We start from the raw sequence: 15,319 nt of genomic DNA on the forward strand, positions 1-15,319 counted from the left end.
GTCTGTACTCGGCTTCTCACCCAGGCTTCTAAGAAGCGTACCTCCTATGTTTATTCCTCCCTGATACTACATTCTGGAGATGGCGGATTACGGTCATTGAGATCACGGTGGGATGGGGACTTGGGCCCCCTGACGGACGGTGACTGCATGATGCTACTCGTCTCCCCCCTGTTGGGCTTCGGCCCATGCCCAATTCCATCAGATACAACTTTATATACTGCCCAGGGTCTACTGGGCTCACGGTGCGTTTGACCTCTACCTCCTACACAAAATGCTCCTGAAGCTGATTTCTGACATCTGCTGTGGTCCTGTCCATCTGTATCAGCATTGTGATCTGCAGTAATGCGATGTATTTCTGATACTCTTGCTGCCTGGATTTGGATGGTGAATTGTGCTTTTTGTGAGTGCTTTATGTATACTAAGTGCAAATGCCCTGCTAAATATAATACAGTGTGGTCTCTTGGGCAATCATCCCGCTTTGCCTTGGGCCTGGAACGTACTACTCTTTACATTTCCCCAGGTGTCCCTGTTTTCACAGTTCCTCTTTATGTGATCTGCTATCCTAATTCCACAATATTGCTTTTTATCTGCTCAATTTATACTGTTTGTATTATATTTTGTACCGCATGTTCTATACAGTCATCACTTTTTAATTGCTATTTTCTACTTGTCATTTACATACATGCTTTGTTGCACTTGAGTCCCGCCGTCCCGATCCCCGCGGCTGCCTGCAGACAGCCCGTACACACCCCCGGCCGATGAGCAGATAAGTCTGCAGACATATTTGTCCATCGGCGGTGTAGCCAATGCGATATGTCTGTGAACGACGCCGGTACACACTGGCCGATGGACAGCAGATATACTGGCCGAACAATTGTCAGTGTGTACCCAGCATAACGCTCTCTGCACATGTTACATCTGCCCCCCTGCAGTACAGCACGGTGTTACCAAGATGTACAGTTACTGGCTCTATCTTACTCTCTTCCCAAATCTAATCTCTGTGCACATGTTACATCTGCCCCCCTGCAGTACAGCACGGTGTTACCAAGATGTACAGTTACTGGCTCTATCTTACTCTCTTCCCAAATCTGAACCCCTTTTTCTGAGGATTAGCAATTTCCAGCGTACCAGCGTGTGCTACAATGTAATGAGTAGTATATAACACTACATTGGGATACAATTACATATTTCAACTTGTACCATTTACATTGACTGTGGCTACAATACTGGGAATATAAGAACAATAAATTTGTCAACTTCTTATTTTCATAAAACCAGTGAGATCTAGGTGATCATATTAATCTACAGGGATTATCCCCAGTGTTCATTTATTATATGATTCCAGAATGTGAGTCTGTTACATATAAAGGGTCTGATTCAGATTTGGGAATAGAGTAAGATAGAGCAAGTAACTCTGCACCTGGACAAACTATGTTGCACTGCAGGGTAAATACTGGCGGCCACTTTTGCACGTAGCCCACACATGCAGGCCAGCTTTATTTTTACACTGCAATTTAGATTGCCCCCCCGAAAAAAATATAAATCTCATCTCCCTGCACGTTAAGGTGCCACACACAGTGAGATAATGCAGCCGATCCGGTGGATTGGTACGATGTGGCTGCTCTATAGCACCATGTGTGGGCATATCATCGGATAGTACGCGCTCCCGTGGGGTTGTACATCGCACCCCCAGACCTTACTGCAGGTTCAGTCGATCTGGGGATGCGATGTGCGATCCCATGCAGCGCTGTGTGGGTGGGGGAGCCGGCAAATCAGGCGGTCGGCCACCCCATCGCACCATGTGTGCAGACCGCCCGATATGTCGGACGTCGGATCCCCCATCGCATCGCACGGTGTGTAATGTGTATGGCCAGTGTACGGCTGTGAAAGGCGTTGGCCAGCTTTACATCTGCCCCACCTGCAGTGCAGCATGGTGTTACCAAGATACACAGTTACTGGCTCTATCTTACTCTATTCCCCAATCTGAATTAGGCCCTATAGAATCATATTATTATTATTATTCTTTTTGCTATGTTCAACATTTGTTACTTTGTTGCACTTTTAAGAACAAAACTTTAATAAAAATACTCAATGTCAACAAAACGAGTGCAAAAGATCTGATGTTATAGTGTTTCTAGCAACGAGATTGGGTGGATCCTGCACTTACCCACATGTAGGAAGTCAAACTAGTCACGATTGGACCATATGGGTCCTTTAGCTAAGTAGCGGCATCAGTGCTGGAATCAAGGTGCTTGTTAATGCATTTGGATGATGACACCACACACTTAATATGCCACTGGGTGCAATAATCGTAAAGCACTTTGGGGCCAGACAAGGTGGTGTGTAACCAGAATTTAGCATCATCGCCAACAGAATCAGCTACTATCGTAAGAGCACCCATCAGACTGGGCAACTGTATATACACACACACACAACAACAACAACAACAACAACAAGAACAACAAGTGCCTACTGAGTAATGTCCATGCAGATAGAACACCACCTATGTATGTACAGATCTGGGCATTTAGCATCTAAAAGGTGAAAGTAAATTTGCCTGGACAAATAAATATACTGTTTGCATTATGAATTATGGTCCATCTCTTAATATACATATTAGCAGCACTGTTTAATAGAAAAACTGGCATGTTAGGTTTCGTTGTACTTTATAAACCATCTGACAGAAGACCCGTAATGTGCTGTTATTCTCACATTACACTTATCTGCCAGTTACTGTAAGTCCATCCCTACATCCGTACAAGCGGTGTATGGTAACTGGCAGGATGGCATATAGCAGACGCTGCCGGGTAAGTGTAATGCCACCACTGTGATGTCTGAGATTTATGTCCTGGCATGGCGGTCACCCCCAGCATCACTGGCACGTCACATCGCAGCAGAACACCACGGTAAGAAACGGTAAAAGGTTAAGACCTTAATGGATGGGTCCTGGCAGCTGATTTCAATCCGCTGACGTTTCAGTGAAGGGACCATGTCTTCCTCCGTCATTTCATGGTTCTCCAGGATAACTGTGGACAAAAATATACATATATAAAATTAAACTGTTAAGCTGATCTGGAGTATCTCATCTAGGACAAATGAATGGTTCAGCTGGCAGAGCAGTTTGGGGTGACCCTGTGACTACCCACACCCTTGTTATAGATGAGACAATGGGTGGGGCGATGGCAGGCGATAACGCATTCCTTTGGCTCAGCGTAAGGCCGTGGGAGATCAATGACTAAAACTGTAGAACCTAGAAAGAATACATTTCTTCATTGAGGGGGTCAGCTCAACATCCCAGTGTCAGCTGCTTCCCTCGAAAAAACTCACATTTGGGCTTCAGCCAGTGAGCGAACTTAAATTAAGACGCAGAGATACTGCCAGCCCGGGAGCGTAGGTCCGGAGAAGTCGCAGAGCGGACAGTGACTGATGGGAACGTATTCAACATAGATGGGTTCTCGCATTCTAAGTTCCGTCAGCGAGCAGAACAAAGTCACGCAAGCGAATAAATGCTTATGATGCATACACACGGTCAGATTTTCCTTCAGATCTGTACAATAACGATTTTAAAAATCGCTCAATCGTTCATATCTGAAGGAAAATCTGCCATATCTACATGTTTGTCAGATGAGCGATGCGCGTTCCCGTTTGTCGGATAACGATATCTGACATCTGATGTGTTTGCAGTCAGATTTGTTAGATTTTCTTTCATTTTAATACCGGCAAAAATCGTTCTTAGTTCATGAAATCGTCGGTAAAATCGTTCAAATCATTCGTAGTTCATCGTTCGTCTGACAGATCTGACCGTGTGTATGCACCATTAGAATAAAAACTATTATAAACAGTGTGAAACTAAATAAACAACATGTTACATGGACGTAATGCGGTATAAAATGTGAGGCTGGTGTAGAGATGTAATCACTCCTTCTGTTCAAGCAATCTCCCATATTGTAATAATAAATATTATTATTATGTTGGCATTATCTAATCTCCTCCTATATATAGCTTTCTGTAATACTGTATGTTCCGAATTCAAGAAATCTTGGCGAAAATTAAAACAAATGACATATGATAGCCCAGAGGATTATGAGGAAGTAATATAGATCGCTGGATAAGCTGTCAGTTATTGCCCCACAGTTATTCTATTAGTCTATCAGTACTATTAACGACTACAGATTACAAATAAAATTTGCCCCGTATCAATATCTCATCCCTAGGCATTGGAGAATGATAGTGTTCATTTTTGCACCCTGCACCTGTCACAACTCCGTGCAGTTCCTCTTTCCTGCCTGGGGTGTCGCTCTCTGCTCTGGTGCCTATAGCACACTCCAGTCTGTATCTCAGCAGTTTGGTGCATCAGCGGAGGGTGCTAGAAGCACCAGAGCAGAGCGCGACATCCCTAGGCAGGAAAGATGAACTGCACGGGTTGTGACAGGTGCAGGGTGCTAGAATGAACACTAGAATTCAGCTGTGTTTTCGTGAACTATGCTTCTTATGGCTAAGCGAAGAAGGACTAAATCAGGATATATAATAAGTTGTACATCAAATTTTCCACGTTTTGTTAACTTACTGTAAGATTATAACCTTTTGAATCAGTAACAATATTTTGTAACATCGCGCACAGTTACACCAAGCTTGTGGCGGTAGACATATTAATGTAATGGCGCAGACTGCATAACACTAACAATAATAAGTTAGTTGTCACAATGTAAAATATCCTTTGTGATAATGGAATGTAAGAACTAGTAAGCGGTGTAGATGCTGGTACTCACTTCAGGGTTGCATACAATTGTATTTTTTTTTTAAAAAATTAATAAATAAAAAACGGATTTATTTGAATTAAATAGGGTTTTTTTATGAATTTTTTTTTTTTTTTTTAAATAAACGTTTAAAAATTGAAACCGCTTACTTAAAAAAAATTATTACTAAAACTTCTATTTAATTCCACAAAAATAGAATTTAAATCAAATAAATCCGTTTTGACTTATTTTATTTTTTTTTAAATCTTATTTTTATGCAACCCAATTGCGAAAACGGACGTGATACGTATTATAGAATTATCCAACTCCCCCCCCAACGCACATCAGATCCTTTGCCATTAAATATTATTTTAATTTTTGAATTTACTATCAACCTTTTGCTAATAAAAGTTATTAAATTTTAAATGGTCTATTTCAGAAGCTTTTTATAGAACTTTCTGGACAGAGCACTTGTTAGTGGAGCTGGCGTTGTTTGACTAAAGTATGAGACATATAGGAGGAACACTGCATAGATACAGGAGAAGCAGCTGCTACTCCCCTGATGAAAGTATTTGTGCAGCACAGAAACGCACTAAACACTCATTTTGCTCGTTCTGCTAGTTGGACAGCAGTGGCATCTCTCCCATATCTTCACTCACTCCTAATAGGATTATAATTTAGCAGCCACTGTGACTTGTTTTGGGCAGTGTGATATCCACCAAGACTTTAATGGCACTGCTAACAGCGCATGAGACAAGGGCGGCTTCATACCGGATCAACGTTGGCGAGCATTGACCGAATTGGGACCTTGGTTCCCAAATACTAAAGCTGCATACACACTAAATAATGTGCGTACCCACATGACAGTTACTTTATATGTATGTATTATTAACATTAAATATTAAATATAACATTATTTAAAACTAATAGGATCTGGCATATAAATATGGTTTCCATCAAAAAATGCAGCCAAAATGTTGTTATATATATATAATTGTATATATATATATATATATATATATATATATATATATATATATGTATGTGTAGAAATAACGACGGCACTCACAGGACTTTGATAAAGACTCATGACTCAGAAAGGTCAAAGTTCAACGTTTCAGTCTGGCGACTTCTATCTTGATAAGTCGCCAGACTGAAACGTTGAACTTTGACCTTTCTGAGTCATGAGTCTTCTTTATCAATGTCCTGTGAGTGCCGCCGTTATTTCTACACATGTTTGGCAATTTCTCCATTGGAGGGCACCCGGGCAAGTACCAGTTATTTTGTGGAGTGCCGGCCATTTTTTGTATTATATATATATATATATATTGAGGTAACCAACACGTTCTTCTTTTTGAACGCCACAGCATTTATCTCTATGTGTTGTCAATGATCTTCCGATTTAAGTCCTCCCAAACACAATCTGCTCACTACAGTCACACACTTGTGTTTGTTTGGCCAACATGGGCACAGATGTCTTTGCTCGTGCATAGGCTGATGTGCCTGCATCCGGGTAACCTACCCTCCCTGCTGGGTCAGACAACACCGATAGATGAATGCATACTAGAGACAGTAAGCTATGTCCTTGGGGGGATAGGTGGAGGACATGACTCAAGCCCCTAAGAGTATTGATGGAAAGGAGACAGTAGTTATATGTGCAAATCTCTACATAAAACAGGTGTCGGATGATGCAACATAACTGGCAGAATACGCTGTAAAGAAGGAGAACCTGAAGGGTTGTAGAGAAATCAAATGCCAGCACGTGTGTCTCAGTAGATTCCGTGGTAACGCGTACATCTGTCGGCACTTACCGTCAGGGGAAGGTGAGTACAGTCTGTGCTCTATGCGAGGTTCTACGCTCATTGCTACCGCACCATCAGAGCACAGCTCTCTCTTATCCCCTTATCTCTCTCTGTTCGCCATGATTTGTAGTGAGAGGGCTGCCTTAATGCGTCATTTCCACATAGCCAACCATCAGGAGTACAGCAAGGCCAACAGAATCTCAGTGCTACTAATGTAGATGTAGTTACATGGGGCGCCCGTGTGTTTTACTTGAGATAAAAGGGGGTGTGGATTGAAAGATCTACAGTAAAAAGGTAGACAATGTCTAGATAGACACCAAATGTTAGACAGTCAATAGGTCGACAGGGACAAAAGGTCGACAGGGACAAAGGGTCAACACACTAAAGGTCGACATGTAAGAAGATCGACAGGTACAAATGGTCAACATGGTCAAAAGGTCGACATGAAAAAGGTAGACAAAAAAATGGTCGACACATGTTTTGTTTTGTTTTTCTATCCCTAATCTTCACCCTAACCCTAACTTTTGGTGCCTAACCCTAACCGTCGGGGTAGGTGCCTGACCCTAACCGTCCCTTCTAGTGCCTAACCCTAACCCACCGGTAAGTGCCTAACCCTCCCTCCTGGTGCCTAACCCTAACCGTCGGGGTAGGTGCCTGACCCTAACCGTCCCTTCTAGTGCCTAACCCTAACCCTCCGGTAAGTGCCTAACCCTCCCTCCTGGTGCCTAACCCTAACCGTCGGGGTAGGTGCCTAACCCTAACCCTCCCTCCTGGTGCCTAACCCTAACCGTCGGGGTAGGTGCCTGACCCTAACCGTCCCTTCTAGTGCCTAACCCTAACCCTCCGGTAAGTGCCTAACCCTCCGGTAAGTGCCTAACCCTCCCTGTCAGGGTAAGTGCCTCTCACGTCCTATTGTAAATCTCCTTAAACCTTAAAGTCATAAATAAAACATAATACGTCACCCGACTGATATTTATAATAGACGGGAAACTACATAAAAGCCTTGGAAAGCCCCTAAGACAAGCAGCCTTGTACCTATTACTAGTGACACATATCTGTGTGAGCAGCCTCTACTGGAATTGTTGGATACTGCACAAGGTAAGGGCAGGCCAAGTGTTATATTACCAGGATCAGAATCTTCAGACACCAATTATAATCTCTCCTGCAAACAAAACAGGGGCACCCGGTACACTGTAGGGAATGATTATACCATTTTATAGAACAACCTCTCCTCTCGTATGTGCCATTACCCAGACACAGCTGCACAAGCAGATAATGGGGATTTTTAAAATGGAATAGAAATGGGCTCTTGAAAGAGAGATAAGAGCTGAACATCACAAATCTACAAAGACATCTTAAACACAGCACAGGGAATGAAACGAGCCCATGTGCGGGCAGCATAGCCGGGTACAGCACAGAGAACCGGGAGCAGTAGCTGTAATTAACTTGCAAATGAAAAGCATAGCAGCACTTATAAAAGCTCAATCTATATAACATTTTACTGGCCAATAAAAATAAACTGGGAGAACACTAACATGTTATATCTTCCTGCTCAACACAAACGCTCACGCAGTCTGTTTTCAGGCAGAGTTAAATGACCGTTAAATCTAAATTGCGGTTTATTTCATATGAATGAGCTTCAAATAACATTCACAAATATATATCTGCATAGCTGTTTCTGAGGCTTATCGGAAGCGAAGATATATGAGATATTAAGGTAATTAATGGGGAAGTATATATATATATATATATATATATATATATATATATACACACACACAAATGCATAAACATATATATATGCAGGTTGAGTCTCCCATATCCAAATATTCCAAAATACGGAATATTCAGAAATACGGAATAATTTTGCCATGACTGAGATAATGAAACCTTTGATTTTTGATGGTTCAATGTACACAAACTTTGTCTAAGGCACAAATTCTTAAAAATATTGTATAAAATTACCTTCAGGCCGTGTGTATAAGGTGCATATGAAACATAAATTAATTTAATTTCTGTACACGATCTTTGTTTGAGCCACAAAATTATTGAATATATTTTATAAAATGACCTGCAGGCTGTGTGTATAAGGTGTATATATAACACATAAATGCATTCTTTGTGTATATTAGGGTCCTATTCCCAAGATATTTAATTATGGTATGCAATTATTCCAAAATACGGAATATTCCGTTATCCAAAATACCCCTGGTCCCAAGCATTTTGGATATGGGAGACTCAACCTGTATTATATATAAAATCAGATGTCCTGACTACCTGAAGCACCCACCCAAACACCTGGACCTAGAAATATGAAAATCGGTGAGAATATTCCTTCCGTGACATAGGTGCTCACTGAGAGGGGAGTTTTCAAAATTAGACTAAAGGGCCAAACTGCATAACCAAGCCTAAGGCAGGAGAAGGAAAGAGGAGAAGGAAGAACAATCGTACACCAGAAACGCTCTCACACATGATGAGGGAATCCGTGCCCGAAAGAAAAATAACGCAATGGAGCCAGGTGCAGCGCCAGGGTGGGTGCCCTGTGGACCCTATGGACCTTGAAGAAAGAGAGTTATCAAGGTAAGTCTACCATAACTTTAATTTTCTTCTTCAGGGTCCATAGGGATCCACAGGGATACCATAGAGATGTCCTGAAGCAGTTCCCCTAGGGGGGGGGGGGGGAGACACGCTGCTGAGCAGTAAGGAGAACTCGTCACCCAAAGCATCCTGAGAGGCAAAAGTATCTAAGGCATAAACCTAAGAAAGGTGTGGACAGAAGACCACGTGGCTGCCTTGCACAACTGTTCAGCAGAGGCACCACGACTAAATGCCCATGAAGGCCCTACAGACCAAGTAGAATGTACTGTCACCGTGCTAGGGACAGTGAGATCAGCCTGTGTGTACACCTGAGAGATAGTCAGACGTAACTATCAAGCCAGGGTCTGCTTGTTAGCTGGCCATCCTCGTTTGTGTAAACCATATAATACAAAAAGAGCATCTGATTTTCTAACAGAGTTTGTACGCTCCACATAGATACGGAGAGCACGAACTACATCCAGGGAGGCTTCATCTACAGAAAGGTCTGGGGCCTGAAAAGCTGTAACTACAATTTCTTCATTCACATGAAAATGGGACACTACCTTAGGAAGGTAACCCTCCCTTGTATTTAGAACAGCTTTAGCCTGGTGAAAAAAAAAAATGGGGAGCGACAAGAGAGCTCTGCCAAATCAGAGACTCGGAGAGCAGAATAGATAGCAAGGAGAAAAAGTGTCTTCGCTATCAATCATTTCAAGTCTACAGAGTTCAAATGGGGAAACCTGTAGCCCCTTAAAAATCAAAGACAGATCCCACGGTGCAACCGGTGAGACAAAAGGAGGCTGAACTCGCAGAACTACCTGAAAAAAAATTATAATATCTGGCAAAGAAGCAATCTATCTTTGGAACCAGACAGAGTGCAGACACCTGTACTCTCAATGTAGCCAGGTGGAGACCAAGGTCTAATCCAGTCTGGAGAAAAGCCAGAACCCGGGAAATCCTAAACACTTTAGGGTCATACTTCCTGCGGGAACACCACTGACCAAAAGGAATTCCAAACCCTGTAATAGATGCGGGCAGAGGCAGGCTTCCTAAGCATCGCCTGAATCACAGAGCTGCAAAACCCTTGGCTCTTAAGATGGAAGATTCAAGAGCCACGCCGTCAAAGCCAGACGAGGTAAGTCCTGATGTCGGCAGGGACCCTGCGTTAGCACATCCTGACGCAGAGGTAGAGGATACGGACTATCTATGGACGGATTTTGTATGTCGGTGAACCAATGATGTCTGGGCCAAGCCGGGGCCACCAGTATTACTGTGCCGACTTCTTGTTTGAATTTCCTGAGAACTCTTGGGAGGAGGGAAATTGGAGGAAAGAGATACGCCAGCTTGAAGTCCCATCTTACTGCCAGTGCGTCCACGAATGCTGCTGATGGGTCTCTGGACTTGGACCTGTACCTGGGGGCCCCTGTGGTTGTAACTTGACACTATGAGATCTACTTCTGGTAGACCCCACTTGTTTACCAGGAGCTGAAATACTCCTGGATGGAGAGACCACTCTCCGGCGTGTATGTCCTGACGACTTAGGAAGTCTGCTTCCCAATTGAGTACTCTTGGAATTAATATTGCCGAGATGACCGGAAGATGACGTTCTGCCCAAATCAGAATTCTTGTCACTTCCTTCATTGCTGCAAGACTTTGCGTACCTCCTTGATGATTGAGATAGGCTACAGTAGTCATGTTGTCGGACTGGATCTGGACTAGCCTGCCCTGGAGCAGATCCTGTGACATGATCAGTGCTCTGTATACGGTTTGCAGTTCCAGATTGGCAGATGACTTTCCCGGTTTGTCCATCTTCCCTGAAAGGTATGATGACCTGTCACTGCCCAAAACCGCGAAGGCTGGCGTTCGTGGTTAGAAGCACCCAATTTGGAATCCAGAATGGACATCCTTTTTTCAAATGGTCCATTTTCAGCCAGCACAGGAGGGAGAGGTGAACCTTCGGAGTGAGAAGGATCCTCTGGGACCTTATCAGATGATACTGTCCGTTCAATCTGGAGAGAATCAATCTTTGCAGAGGCCTGGAATGGAACTGAGCAAACCCCACCATGTTGTGTCGAAGGTGGATACCATTGATCCCGGGACCTGCATTGCTGATAGAATGGATACCCTTCGCTTGCGTAACAGCTTGCGGATCCGCAATGATAGGGCTGTAATCTTGTCCTCTGTGCCTGAGAATCCAGAAATGCTCCCAGATGTACCATCTGTTGTTGGAAGAAGAGATGATTTTTTTTCCAATTGATGATCCAGCCGTGCCTTTGTAGACAGGCTATTGTCAATTGAAGATGGTGAAGCAAAACAACAGGAGTCTGTGCCAATTTCAGAAGGTCGTCCAGATATGGAAGTATTCTGATACCCTGATGCCTTAGGTAATCCGTCATGTCTGCCATAATTTTGGTAAAGAACTGAGGGGCCGTCGACAGACCAAAAGGCAGTGCCTGAAATTGATAATGTTGCTGCAGGACAGCAAACCGTAGAAATAGTTAGTGGGATGACGCAATGGGAACATACAGATACGCATCATGAATGCCCAGGGAGACCATAAAATCAACCAGGCTCCGTTGCCAAAATAATTGACCGGAGAGTTTCCATATGAAACTTGGGAATATGGATAAACCTGTTGAGGGTTTTGAGGTACAGGATAGGGCGAAAAAAAACATTTTAGTTTCTGAACCAAAAACAGATTAGAATAAATAACCCCTTCCCTGTTGTGAAATAGGGACCGGGATTATTACCCCTGCCTGCAGTAGTGATTGAATAGCCTCCTGAAGGGCCAAGGACTGGATCGCATCTGATGGGGGATCTGTGCAAAAAAACTTCTGGGGGAGAAAGCCTCCTGAAAGTGAGAGCATGCACCTGAGAGACCACTTCTTGGACCCAGGCATCTGTTGTTGTTTGACGCCAATAATTTGCAAATTGAAGAAGTCGGCCTCCCACCCTGGGAACCCCCAGGAGGAGGCCCGCCCCGTCAGGCCAAAGGTTTGTCGCCCTGTTTAGAAACTGGACGTTTTGACGGCCCAGACCTCAGTTTGTCGCCTTGTTGTCTTGCGAAAACTAGCCAGTTTGGAGAAAGAGTATTCCCTAGCTCTTCCCTATGGTCGAAAAGGCCGAAAGAAAAACTGCTTAGGTTTTACTGTAGGCGTAAATGGCAATCCTGCTAATTTTGAAGCTGCCAGAGTTGCTATTATCTTGTCTAACTCTGCTCCAAAAAGTATTCTTCCCTGGAAAGGTAAACTTTCCAGAGCCCTCTTTGGGCCTGATTCAGACCCACTCGCGAGCGGCTGTCCGCTCGCAAGTGGGTCGATGTTATGCACTGAGCATGCGCACGACGGAGGGAGCTCCGTCGTGCGCATGCGCCAGACGCGACGAGCGAAGGAAAGTCCTTCGCTCGTTGTGTCCGATCAAAGGGGGCGTGCTGTCAATGTTGATTGACAGCACGCCCCCTTTGGTGGGCGTGCCGGGGGCGTGCCTCCCTGACGGGGGCGTTCCCACGGGAACGCCTCCCGTCAGAAGCCGGCCCACTGACATCACTAGTGATGTCAGTGGGAGTGATTTTGGCTCTGATAGAGCCAAAATCACTCCGGAGCTTGCGGTTGAAAACCTCAACCGCAGGCTCCGGCTCGCAATTTCGATGGTCGCGATGGTCTCGACCATCGCGGCCATCACAAAGCACGCTCGTATAGCCTGTGGGTGGTGACCCACAGCTATACGAGCGTCCAGGAGGACGCTCCATGAAAATGGAGCCCGGCCCTCATTTAGAGCGTGCGCTCTGCTCAGAGCGTACGGCTCTGAATGAGGGCCTTTGTTCCTGTATCAGCCTTCCAGGATCTTAACCAAAGGGCCCTGCGTATTACTACTAGAGCTGCTGATGCCTTAGAAACTAAAATTCCAGCATCCACTGCAGCTCTTCCTAAATAGGAAGCTACTTCCTGTATATGGGAGATATACATCCTCTGTTCTCTGGTAGAGATTTTTCCAATGCCTCTTATCCATTCTTCAACAGCTCTAGCTACGTAGGCTCCAGCCATAGCTGGACGGTTAACTGCTCCAGAAGCTGAAAATATTGCCTTAAGACATGCTTCAATCTCTCCGTCTATAGCGTCCTTCAGAGAGGAGGCCGATGAAATGGGCAATGTAGCATTTTTAACTAAGTGAAATACATGAGCATCCTCAGTAGGAGGAACCTCCCACTTAGTACATGCAGAAGCTGGGGAAAACTACAACAATCAGTGGGCCTGATTCAGAGCCGGACGCTCTTGAAGAGCGCTCGCTTTGAATCAGGGCATTTATTTTTTTTTTGTTGCGGCCAACTGGCCGCTCGCTAAGCTGTCGGTGACCACCCAAAGCTTTTGCGAGCGGCCAGGTGATGGTCGCGACCATCGCGGCTTGCGCCGAGACCCTTGTGGTAGAGTCTCGTCCGTTGCAAGCCCCAGAGTGCTTCCAGCTCTAACAGAGCAGGAAGCTCTCCACTGACATCACTGGTGATGTCAGTGGTGCCTCCCACAAATGGCATGCGTTCCTTCGGGAATGCCTCCGTATGTGTACACATCCCCCCTGCCCACCTCCAAAACGGGGCGAGCTGTCAGTCAAAATCGACAGCCGCCCCCTTTTGGAGCAAGACCCGTAGCGACGGAGCACCCGTCGCTGGCCGGGTCTCACGCATGCGCACGCCGGAGTCGGCTCCGGCATGCGCAGTGTGGGACCATCGATCCGCTTGCGAGCGGGTCTGAATCAGGCCCAGTGATTGCAAATACGCGCTATAGCGTGTATTTTACCCGAGAATTGAGGGTGGGGACTCAAATTAAATAAAAAATGCTGGGTCCGTTAGGACACGCTCTGACCAATTAGCATTGCTGTCCTGTAATAATAGTTCATGCTTCAAAAGGTAGAGGAAGGGGAGGAGACCATGGATAGTATGATCTCCCGCCCTCCCCTCACCCTCTGCTCCATGCAGGATCCGGATCATCCAGCCTGCTGTGTGTGGCCAGGGGCTGTCACCACCAACCAGGGGTTGAGGCCGGTGATAGTACTGAGGAAAGCCGCGGTGCCCCATCAGTGGTCTACAGGATATGGATCATCCAGCCTGCTGAGTGTGGCCGGGGACTATCAGCCCCGGGCAGGGAATGAGGCCGGTGACTTGTGACTGCGGAGGAGGCGTATGCCTGATTCATGCCTGCAGTAGGTGGCAGAACAGGAGGGGCTGGGATTTGTACAGGATGAGGCTGCCATGGGCAAGAAGAGTACACACAGAAGTGGAGGATACCTAGGACACAGACAGTACATGGATCAGGAACAGGAAAGGGGTACAGTCCTTATACGCACACAGGAATACATTACTCAATGTGGGCAGTGAGTGAGCAGGTACAGTATAATATCTGTACACACAATGGGGCAAGCAGAGAATGACACTCACGGGGCAGTGTAATATCAGCGGGGGAAAGCCAGAGCTGGGGTATTATGTGTATATAATGTCACTGGGGGTAATACAGGTCAGTGGGAAGCAGCAGAGGGGTAGAGCTGGTGCATTATATATGTTGTGTTAATTGGGATAATACAGATCTTTGTGGATAATACGGAGTGGGCGAAAGCTGGGATGTTATATGTACAATATCAGTGTGGGTAATACACGTCACTGGGCAGCAGAAGAGGAGTAGAGTAGTGTGTGTGTAACGTCACTGGGATTACAAGGAAGAATGTGTCAGTAGCGGTAGAGCTGGGGTGGGGTAGTGTATGTACGTACGTGTGTGTGTGTGTGTGTACGTGTGTGTGTGTGTGTGTGTGTGTGTGTACATACATACACACAGCAAATTTGGATGGCACTCAGGACACATACATCATCAGCTTTAGCTCTCTTTCCCATATATAATGTGGATAACCCTCAGCAAAGCATAGGATGCTGTCTGTACGACTTGTACATGCAGCAATAACTTTAGGTGAAGTTAGGAAAGTTGAGATACACTGAAATGCTGACAAGAATGAAGGTGTTACTCACCTGAAATCATTGCTGAGTGTACTGCGAACGCCACAGATATCTGAGACACACACATATATGGCTAATGGCCATATTAATAATATGGGGTAATGTGTGTCAGTGATCCGAGGGACATCTGGGGGCATGTGGTAGATCTGATTGGGTATGTAGGGTGATTTTATGCCATGTGGGGTGGACCTTAAAGGAGACAAGGAGAG

At 45.1% G+C, this 15,319-nt stretch overlaps 1 protein-coding gene across 1 annotated transcript in view; it reads right to left on the reverse strand.

Moving 5' to 3' along the window:
• BANP (BTG3 associated nuclear protein) overlaps window positions 1–15,319 on the reverse strand; it is a 493,255-nt gene that overhangs the window by 427,138 nt on the left and 50,798 nt on the right. The window contains exon 3 of the mRNA XM_088447981.1: window positions 2,932–3,026. Coding sequence (XP_088304107.1) covers window positions 2,932–3,026 — 95 coding nt within the window. The remainder of the gene's footprint in view (window positions 1–2,931; window positions 3,027–15,319) is intronic.

The sequence above is a fragment of the Taudactylus pleione genome, unplaced genomic scaffold (genome assembly GCF_031769625.1).
Source record: "Taudactylus pleione unplaced genomic scaffold, aTauple2 ptg000447l, whole genome shotgun sequence".
NCBI lineage: Eukaryota > Metazoa > Chordata > Amphibia > Anura > Myobatrachidae > Taudactylus > Taudactylus pleione.